Here is an 11,034-nt window from a genome sequence, read left to right as displayed (position 1 = left end):
ATGTGCAGGGATGGTCACCATGTGCAGGGATGGTCACCATGTGCAGGGATGGTCACCATGTGCAGGGATGGTCACCATGTGCAGGGATGGTCACCATGTGCAGGGATGGTCACCATGTGCAGGGATGGTCACTATAGTGACGTTCACAATATCAGACACATCGAGAGACCTTTGTAAACACGTTTTAAAAATTAAACTATCTGTTGCCAAAATTTCTCATCAGGACCCTGGTAAAGAATGACCAGAAACTACGTGTATGTCCAGGTACTGAGGGCAGCAATGTATGATTCATGATGGTGTTACAGTTTTACCAAAAAACTGTAGGGGGGGGGGTTATACATGACCTACATCGATCACAATTATGTATATTCAGTTAAAAAATGTGTAGTTACAAATCAGTTTCATTTTACAGTCTCTAATTATGAAAGTTTAAAGTTCATTGGACAACCTGTTGAGTTTCTCACCTAATCTCTGCTTATCTTAAACAGGTTGCCAGTTCACAACAGTACCTTATCGCAACTTGCTGCCACACAACCTAAGCTAAGTGAGACTATCAAATACATTAACAAGGACCAGACTAAAAAACAGCAACAACTTTCTTTAGACACTGTACATTGTTTATTGAAGTAGACTTTGATCAGTGAGATATTTGTATTGGGATGTGTGCAGCCTTGCTTTAATTAGCATCCAGTGATGAAGGTGTCCAGACTAATGTCAAGATGTATTAGGAAGTGTCCAGACTGATGATAAGATGTATTAGGAAGTGTCCAGACAATGTCAAGTGTTCCATATGTCTGGCCACGTACTACGATGCGTGCCTGAGAAAGCCTCCACATAACACACACATGAACTGTAACTTCACCATACTCACATCTGAAATAAATTTTTTTTTTACCTGATATGTTGTTTAGAGTTGTCAATGATGTGCTTATACATACTGATACACTTACAGACATCAGCAAATAAAATCAATTTTGTGTATTAATATAACCTTATATTCTCTGTTCTATTTAAAATAAACATTAAACAGCTATGCTTTTACAAATGGCATTCTATTAGTTGTAAAACAAATGATGACTGCCAATGTGGCAAGTGTAAACAAATGAGATGACTGCCAATGTGGCAAGTGTAACAGACTCACTTGAGAGAAGCTCTGGGCTGACTGCTGGATGTCCACATGACTCACATGTTCTCACTGATGGGTCCTGGCAGGGCAGGAGACTCAGGCTGCACAGATCTGGGAGATACAGACATTGAGACAGACATTGACATGGGGCAGACAATGACATCAGACAGACAATGACATCAGACAGACATTGACATCAAACAGACATTAACATCAGACAAACATTGACACTGACCAGACGCAGACATTGACATCAGACATACATTGACCAGACATTGACATGAGGCAGACATTGACACTGACCAGACATTGACATGGGGCAGGCATTGACCAAACTAAGAAAACATTGACGGACCCCGCCCAAACAAGAATCCAACCATCCATCAACTTACGCATGGTGTGTCCCCTTGTACACTGTACCATTAGCTGACCTATCAGTTGGAACTGTATGCTGGGTTAAGATTTGTTACCTCAACTTTTTTCATTTAACACTTTCTACTCAGTTTTAAACATTCAAAGTTTTTTTTCATCCTAGCAAGCACTGGCCTTAACTCTAGACTTGTTTTTTTAATAAGTTTTAAAAGGATTTTTAAATGAAATTAAAATCACAAAACTGATTATAATAATTGGTAAAAAAGTTCTGAAACAAATGTTCCATTTATACAAGTCACTAAGTTGAAAAGTTCTAAAACAAATGTCCTATCTATACAAGTCATCATGTTAAAAAAGTTCTGTAACAAATGTCCCATCTATACATGTCACTAAGTTAAAAAGTTCTAAAACAAATGTCCAATCTATACAAGTCACCTAAGTTAAAAAAGTTCTAAAACAAATGTCCCATCAACAAAGGATATCACTAAAACAGATAGCACACTTGGGAAAGTCCGAGTCCTGACAAGCACTTTTTAACCAGTCCAGATCAAGTCTCTCCTTGGCTCTTGTTAGCCTTGTGTCTTGGTCCATAATCCAGGTCAGCATGGCCTTCACTACCTGAATCTCTGGTAGATGGACACATCAGCATGCTGAGTTATGTCACCATTACAACATCAGCTTGGACACAGTTATGTCACCATTACAACATCTACATCCTCAGTCATGTCACCATTAAAACATCAGCAACCTCGGTTCTGTCACCATTACAACATTAACTCACTCACAGTTATGTCACCATTAAAACATCAGCATGGTCGGTTATGTCACCATTAAAACATCAACATCCTCAGTTATGTCACCATTAAAACATCAGCAAGCTCAGTTATGTCACCATTAAAACATCAACATTCTCAGTTATGTCACCATTAAAACATCAACATGCTCACAGTTATGTCACCATTACAACATCAACTCACTCAGTTATGTCACCATTACAACATCAACATCCTCACAGTTATGTCACCATTACATCAACATCCTCACAGTTATGCCACCATTACAACATCAACATCCTCACAGTTATGTCACCATTACATCAACATCCTCACAGTTATGCCACCATTACAACATCAACACCCTCACAGTTATGTCACCATTACAACATCTACATGCTCAGTTATTCAACACCCTCAGTTATATTACAATCATAATCATTCAAATGACTTGTATACCTGATTTATACATTTACCTTGCAAATCAGGAGCAGAAGGGAGTTGACTAAGACAAGACTCCACATGTAGAACTAGCAGACGTTCTGTGGTTTCTTCATACGACGAGCTCACCCATTCTAGCTCCTGTAGGTGAAGTTTTCACACAAGTTGGGATTTTAATTCTGAATTTCTAATTATAAACACACTCGGGTTCAGCAATTGAAGGAAAAACTAACCAACATGTAACTATACAATCTATCTCTAATCTAATTAATAATTGAAATTCATGGTTAACATTCAGTTGACCTACCCTTTCATACTGTATCTTTATTGTTGTCCAATGTTTCATAAACAATAACATGTCTCTGAGAAAAAAAAAAGGACAAAAATTTTAATTTAAAAGAAAAATAATTTACTATTTGGCTAAAAATGATCTAATCTGTTCATCAAAGTGTATTTTATGGCATGCTGGGATGATATAAAAATATATATGTAAATAACAAATATAAATAAAATTCAAAAACAAATAACGGTCATGCAAATTGTGAAGACGTTCAAGAAAACAAAATATAGTAATTCTATAGACCTACAAAAAGTAATGAACCAAACCTCATAATCTGCAGTGATTTTATAGTGTTGTAGCTGTCTAGTAGGTAATAAATGTCTAGCACATCTTTCAGATCTTCGTCGTTCTTAAATATTTGCTGAATGTAGAGGCGGAGGTAAATCATTGTATGCTGGGGGGACAGGAACACACCTGCAGATAGGTACACACCGCATGTTTTCATCTCTACATAGCAAACCTTTAGCACAGAGTTAGACGTTAAGTAACAGCATACGGTATCCAGGTTTAACAACGAGATACTTTTAAGTAATGCCCAACTACCAAACAATCCATAGCTTGGACATTTATGTTTTAACAATAAAAACAAAAAAATCATTTGTATGCAAAATGTAAAAATTACAGCGTCATGCATGAGTGCACTCAGCAAGCAATTTAAGCTTACCTGTAGTTACGAGTATTTCTTTCACTGCCTCTTTTGTCATTTTTAAAAGTGATGTCATTATGACCTAGTGACATAATAACAATAATTTAGTTTTAAATAATTATGTTGGTAAGTAGCATTAATATAAGAGTTTTTTTAACTTTATAATAGTTATTTATTTTGTACAGAAAATAATTTATAAAAAATGATAAATATGATACACAAAATCATTTTTAATGTTATAAAGTATCATTCAGATAGATAAATAGATATTTTAAGTTGGTGGAACTGCAGCACCATTATAAAAAAATTAAAAATATTTAACTAATGCAAAAATAATACCTTTTGTCTGTTCAAATATTTTTTGTTTAAGTCGAGTACTTTAGCACTGTAATTTATTCTGTTGAAGTAATGAAGTAAGTTAAGACAAAAATGTTAGTATGGTTGGAATATGCTAATGTATTCAGGAATTGAAAGAGTTTGTATAGAATGTGTAAGCAATGTAATCAGGAATTATCAAGCCACTGAATGGATGGTGAAACAATTTAACTAGGTGGTGAGACAGTTCAACTAAAGGATGGTGAGATGAAAGAACTTACAAGTGGGGAGTTAAACATGTACCAGAGAATGGTGAGACAGTTTATAAAGTAAATGGTGAGACATTTTATACAGTAAATGGTGAGACAGTTTATACAGTGAATGGTGAGACAGTTCAAACATTGAATGGTGAGACATTTTATACAGTAAATGGTGAGACAGTTTATACAGTGAATGGTGAGACAGTTTATACAGTGAATGGTGAGACAGTTTATACAGTGAATGGTGAGACAGTTTATACAGTGAATGGTGAGACAGTTCAAACAGTAAATGGTGAGACAGTTCAAACAGTGAATGGTGAGACAGACCATGCAGAAGACCATGAATGAAAGAACTAACTTGTGAGCAGTTAAACATATACCAGAGGAGGGCGAGACAGCTGTTCCCATACACAACCACTGGATCTCAAAGCCGTGGAGCAGACATGATATATTCATCTTAGAGAGGTCAAGAGATATTTGACCTGCAACATTTACATAATAATTAAAGCAGGAACATAAAAAAATAAATTGTAAGAGAATGATTTCAGATGGTAACTTAAATATAAATTTATTTTCAGGTGAAGAAGCTTTTTTTTTAATCTCTGAATACAGCTCTGAAAGACCCTCTATAAAAAGTTTGGTTTTAGGTTGTGCTTAGAACTAGATTAAAAAATAGTACCAGATTCTATTTTGATTTCGAAGTTATAATTGAGACCATCATGAGAAGAGGCAACACCATGCGCTCCACACATAGAAATAGCTAAGAAAAGATAAAAATATTTTAGTATATCTTTATAACCAATCAAATTTTTAAAAACTTTTTGTAATGAAACATGGTTAAGGCTCAAATTATTTAAAAAATAAAATTAAAATCATTTTAGTTTCATGGTTAGTGAATGTGAAGAGAGTTTTAGAGTTCAAACATTTAACTGTATCACTTACATGACAGAGGCATCCCAGAATCCACCAGATAATTGTTAGCAAAAAACATGGAGTAGTCCTTCAAGCCATAGACAAACAGAAAGTATTGTTTACAGACCACTAGCACTGAGGTTTCCTGAACAAAAAAGCACCATTCACCATGTTAAATAGCCATGGTCATGTCTAAAATACAAACTTGAATCTGTATAGAAAATTAAAAGAATTTTCATATTTGAAAGTATTTTCTTACTTTTTAAAGCAGTTGAATGTATTGGTGGTCAGAGAAGAACCATTTAATTACACACTTCTGATGTGCAAATTTAATATAATTATTTAAAAATTTAATACAAAGATGGCCAACAAACATAGTGTTGTTTCAATGCCCTTTATAATAAATATCTACATACATATGTCTTATTAGGGCATATAGGTTTAACCAAAAAGTTTTTTTTAAATATGTTGATAACTAACAGAATCGGCATTCATTTTGTCATTAACCATACTTATATCTCAATTTAATAAGACAGTGACTATAAAATCAACCCTCAGGTATTAAACTGTATGAAGTCAGACCTCAGGTATTAAACTGTATGAAGTCAGACCTCAGGTATTAAACTGTATGAAGTCAGACCTCAGGTAATAAACTGTATGAAATCAACCCTCAGGTATTAAACTGTATGAAGTCAGACCTCAGGTAATAAACTGTATGAAATCAACCCTCAGGTATTAAACTGTATGAAGTCAGACCTCATGTATTCAACTGTATCAAGTCAGACCTCAAGTATTTAACTGTATGAAGTCAGACCTCAGGTATTAAACTGTATGAAGTCAGACCTCAGGTAATAAACTGTATGAAATCAACCCTCAGGTATAAAACTGTATGAAGTCAGACCTCAGGTATTTAACTGAAGTCAGACCTCAGGTATTTAACTGTATGAAATCAACCCTCAGGTATTAAACTGTATGAAGTCAGAACTCAGGTATTTAACTGTATGAAGTCAGACATCAGGTAATAAACTGTATGAAGTCAGCCCTCAGGTATTAAACTGTATCAAGTCAGAACTCAGGTATTTAACTGTATGAAGTCAGACATCAGGTAATAAACTGTATGAAGTCAGACCACAGGTGTTAAACTGTATGAAGTCAGACCTCAGGTATTTAACTGAAGTCAGACCTCAGGTATTTAACTGAAGTCAGACCTCAGGTATTTAACTGAAGTCAGACCTCAGGTATTTAACTGTATGAAGTCAGACCTCATGTATTTAACTGAAGTCAGACCTCAGGTATTTAACTGTATGAAGTCAGACCTCAGGTATTTAACTGAAGTCAGACCTCAGGTATTTAACTGAAGTCAGACCTCAGGTATTTAACTGAAGTCAGACCTCAGGTATTTAACTGTATGAAGTCAGACCTCAGGTATTTAACTGAAGTCAGACCTCAGGTATTTAACTGAAGTCAGACCTCAGGTATTTAACTGAAGTCAGACCTCAGGTATTTAACTGTATGAAGTCAGACCTCAGGTATTTAACTGAAGTCAGACCTCAGGTATTTAACTGAAGTCAGACCTCAGGTATTTAACTGAATATAGTGAGACTAGGTCCAGATAAAAACAACACCAAACCCTGTTTGGGTGGGCCCAGCCCATGTCAGATATAGCAAGCTTGTCGGCCAACAGATCAGAAAATATTTCCCTCATGGCCAGACCAATGCTGTCCTCTGAGTCCACAAACACCTCCAGCACACGCACTGAGCCGTCAGCATAGCCGACAGACAGCAGACCTAATGGGAGGTTTATAGAAGGAAATATTTCTTTTAATTTTTTTTTGTTAGAGTCTGCAGTACAGTACAGCAATACAAATTGGTTTAACCCTCTACTGCCTACAACAATGTTATAAAAGATAGTGAGCAGGTTATCAAGAAGCATTAGAGATAATAAAGCTTTTAATTAAGTTCAATTTATAATGAACTTAATGATAGAAAGTAATTTTATTAAACAATTAAAAAGGCATTTTTAATTTTTAAGTAAGTTGTCTCCCTTCACATGTAGATTAGGGTACATGGATAAGGGTAAGCAGTAGGGAGTTAAACAAAAATAATTCTTTGAAAACAAGCAAACCATGTAATAGACCTTGAAGAGGTTCCTATTCAGTGTCTTGTCTAACTATATGGTTTACTAATGTTACATAGAAAAAAATTATACAATGTTGACATTAAAAACAAAGTTATTTCTAGCCACTGAAGAAGCTAAATACAATTTTACATACCCATGTATAAATTCTGAGGCAGCCATTTAACTGATGATACTTCGGAATGATATTTGTCTGTATACAGATGTATGAAGTCTTCTCTTTGGGAGACAAAATAAACAATCAAGAGTAATCACCTTCAAAACACAAACAAAGCAAAGATGTAAAAACTGAGATGAAACCAAAAGCTTACTTTGTTTCAAAAGGAATGTTGACCTTCCAGGCATTGACATTTCCATTTCTGGTGCCAGTAAAAAGTAACAAGAAAGGGGTTTCCCCTTTCAAGGTAAACACATTGGACCACTCAATCTCTGTAGGACAAGATAATTGTTTCCATATTTATTTAAAAACTAGGACAAGATAATTGTCGCATTATTCATTTAAAAACTATTAAATATATCAAGTTAAAATTTAAAACAAAATTAATTGTTTTAATATTTACTTATAGACTATAGGAATACCAAGAAAAATGTAGAGAACATTGACTCAGTCTATACTAAATGAAAATAAGAAAACTAATTAAAAACTTGGACTCAGCAGTGATGATACTGACCAACAGTTGACATGCTGTACATCAAATCAATGTAATCACTCAAACTAATGTCTTGACCAATCGTTAGAGGCAGACTCATATTTAACAAAGTCTGCTTTTTAATTAAAGGGCTACAATCCATTTGCTGAAAGAAAAGTAATGTTTAGTTGAAACTGAAGTACATTTCTATAAATATAAATTGCAATTATGCTAAAAAAATCAAGATTAAATTAAAATAAATATAACCATTTTTGCTTTTAGGTTTGTCTAATTACCAAAAGCAAAGACTTACTTACTATAACCCAGCCAGTAGGGGTATCAGTGAAAATGATAACTCTATGATCAAATGTTAGAGCAGCTAGAAGATTTTGGGGTCTGAAAATAGTAGATGAATTAGCTTTGAGTAAGCGTTTACACTGTTTCAACAAAGATTAATGTTGTAATATAAATTCTTTAAGGAATTAAAATTACCTTTGTGAACTCATATATACAGGGGAAAATATTGCATGTTTAAATGAATTCAACATAGCATTGGAATAAATAAAGTCTTCACAGAGTGAAGGATCTGTAATAAACCTCTGTTTTTCTGCTGCAAAACAAAAAAAGTCTATGAATTAATATAAAGGTCAGTAATTTAAGAAAATAAAAAGTAGCAGTGTAACTATTAACATTTTGCCTTAACGTGAAAAATGGATAAAAAAGAAACATAACTTAAAAACATGTAAACATCTTCAGTATGTAACAGAACTACAACTTTCCCTTTCTAAATCCAAGTGATTAAAGGATAATAAATTCACAAGAAAAATAATTTCTAAAAAAAAACTTCCTGGATGACCACAACTACACAACTTAAATGGAAAATATCCAAATTACAATTAAATAGGCCTATTTAAAAACCTTTAAGTATGTACATACATATTACTCATCAAATACATGCTTAAAATCTAAAAATGAATCAAAAGCTTTTATTTTATTCAAATTTTAAAATTTCTCTTATGATTAAAGACAGATACCTTCATTGAGTCGCGAGAGGGATGCTTTTAAAACCAGGAGATCACTTGTGAATGAAAAACTGTCCAGGTTGGTTGAAATGTCAGGAGTTTCATCAATTATTGTTCTATAAACATCTGTCATAGTGCTGAGGTTTGCATTTGATATCTAAAAAATTAGAAACAGGCCTATATTATAATAATATTTCAAGGAAAAAGGAAAAATAAGAAACTGTATTAAAACTAAGCCCAAAAGGCTATGTCCATACATAATAACATAACATGGGGTTTACCCAGTAGGCTTACCAGCTTCAGATTATTAATTTGATATTTAAAAAAAAATTAAAATTTAATTTACTAGTCCCCTATCTGTTACCACACTGTATGCAAGCACTGTATGCCTAAATCCTGTAAATTGTTGTGTAGTGTGTACTAGTAGTGTGTAGAATACAGTTACAATAAAGTATAAGTATTGCTGCTGTTGAACTTGGAGAATCATCATAGATAAATCTGTTTTTTAAAACTATTACTATTAGCAATACAATACATAGTTCATACTCATAGTACATACATACATACATTAATAGATCTATTATAGTTCTAGTATAGCCTATAGTATATCGTTATAGTATAGTATATAGGGCCTATACTATATAATACGATTAATAGTTATAGATTTGTAATAATTATGACATAGGCTAGATTCTAGATGACCTGAAGATAATTTAAATATTAAAATTTTCATATTTCCAAAGATGGGGGGGGGGGGGGGGTATAAAACGTCAAAACTTGTTCCAACGGGATTTCCCATAAAACAAGTGTTAAGTGTAGTGATTCTTATTCTAATAATACTGATGGTTCGTAGTAAATTAGATCTAGAAGCTAGATCTAGTTTCTTCTTTCTTAGCCGTTAGCACTGAATTGTGATGTGATGTGAACAACTTGTGTAGCTTGTGTGTAAGCAAGGCCAGTCTCCACCCAGTGAGCAGTCGAGTCGAGTCAGTTCGCGTCTGTCGTTACCGCTGTTACACGACATGTTACTTACAACATTTATTATAATAAGTTTATCTGCACAGCATAATGCAGCCTTGTTATCGTGAGACCACGATAGACATTTTGTTGAGTTAATAGTTGTAGCTTTTTCATCGAAAAGCGATAATATTTCTCTGTCCATTATAGACTTTTCTTCATTTAAAAAACTAACTTCGTGAAGACATAAACAAGAATATCAATTTCCGGTTGTTTCGGAAAACTGTTATTTCGATAAATAATAAAATGAGCCCTACCCTGACCTAATATAAATAGCATTTGTGCAAGTGGATCTCGCTACTAGATTTAAGTTTGATTAGGTCAACTTAATATAAATATGTTTTATAATTACATGAATAATTTTATTCTGTCAAAATAACAAAGAACATCAATGGTCTTTCTCTGTAAATAACATAACTGATAACCCTATGAGTGAATATTAGAATAAAGTGGGGTGCGATATATAATGTGTGTGTGTGTGGAAGGGGGGGGGGGGGGTGAGTAACCAAATATCAGCTTATGATGGTGGGTTTTTTTTTCCAGAATAGTGTGTTTGTTGGCATTTACGGAATTTCGGTATTGTTATCTGGATGAACTGCCTATTTGGCACTATAGTCCGCCGATCATTATAAATATATTGTCATAAATTTATTGTCAGATGTATGAATGTCCATATTATTATTATAAGTTACTAGCCGTCCCGGTCAGGCCCTGCACTGGCATATCTGAAAAACGTATCTGTAAAGGACTATAACTTGTGTGTTTAGTAATCAGCATTTACCCGGCATTGCCCACCCTAACCACAACCTACCAAAACACAAAACAAAAAAACAAAAAAACCGCAAACATAACACTAACACAAAACAAACACAAACGAAAACACAAAAACAATCACAAAGACAAACCCAACCACTAACGCAAAGAAAACACAAACACTAACGCAAACAAAAAAGCAAACGAAAACAAATCCAAACGCTAACACAAACCCAACCACAACCAAACAAAACCAAAACACACACACACACAAATGTTGCAATAGCACTA

General features: G+C 34.0%; 1 protein-coding gene across 2 annotated transcripts; it reads right to left on the bottom strand.

Annotated features, from left to right (window-relative positions):
* Positions 1 to 568: 568 nt before the first annotated feature.
* On the bottom strand, positions 569 to 10,170 carry LOC131950165 (uncharacterized). Of its 2 annotated transcripts, XM_059312216.1 has the most exons (20): positions 10,007 to 10,170; positions 8,986 to 9,130; positions 8,444 to 8,561; positions 8,269 to 8,347; positions 7,994 to 8,117; positions 7,634 to 7,751; positions 7,459 to 7,541; positions 6,816 to 6,973; positions 5,216 to 5,330; positions 4,953 to 5,033; positions 4,632 to 4,755; positions 4,038 to 4,095; positions 3,717 to 3,780; positions 3,319 to 3,466; positions 3,020 to 3,074; positions 2,748 to 2,853; positions 1,981 to 2,124; positions 1,519 to 1,572; positions 1,142 to 1,237; positions 569 to 873 (listed from the first exon to the last, which is right to left on the bottom strand). In XM_059312216.1, the coding sequence occupies exons 1-20, from the start codon at positions 10,133 to 10,135 to the stop codon at positions 806 to 808; spliced, it is 2,067 nt and encodes a 688-aa protein (XP_059168199.1). In that variant the 5' UTR covers positions 10,136 to 10,170; the 3' UTR covers positions 569 to 805. The 2 variants fall into 2 exon arrangements, with proteins under 2 accessions (XP_059168199.1, XP_059168200.1); XM_059312217.1 differs by lacking the exons at positions 8,444 to 8,561; positions 8,986 to 9,130; positions 10,007 to 10,170 and having other exon boundaries at positions 8,265 to 8,347.
* Positions 10,171 to 11,034: the final 864 nt, after the last annotated feature.

Source organism: Physella acuta, unplaced genomic scaffold, assembly GCF_028476545.2.
Source record: "Physella acuta isolate Inbredline_101_S28 unplaced genomic scaffold, ASM2847654v3 ptg000741l, whole genome shotgun sequence".
In the NCBI taxonomy this organism is placed as follows: Eukaryota; Metazoa; Mollusca; class Gastropoda; family Physidae; genus Physella; species Physella acuta.
This window is presented reverse-complemented; position numbering and strand designations above follow the sequence as displayed.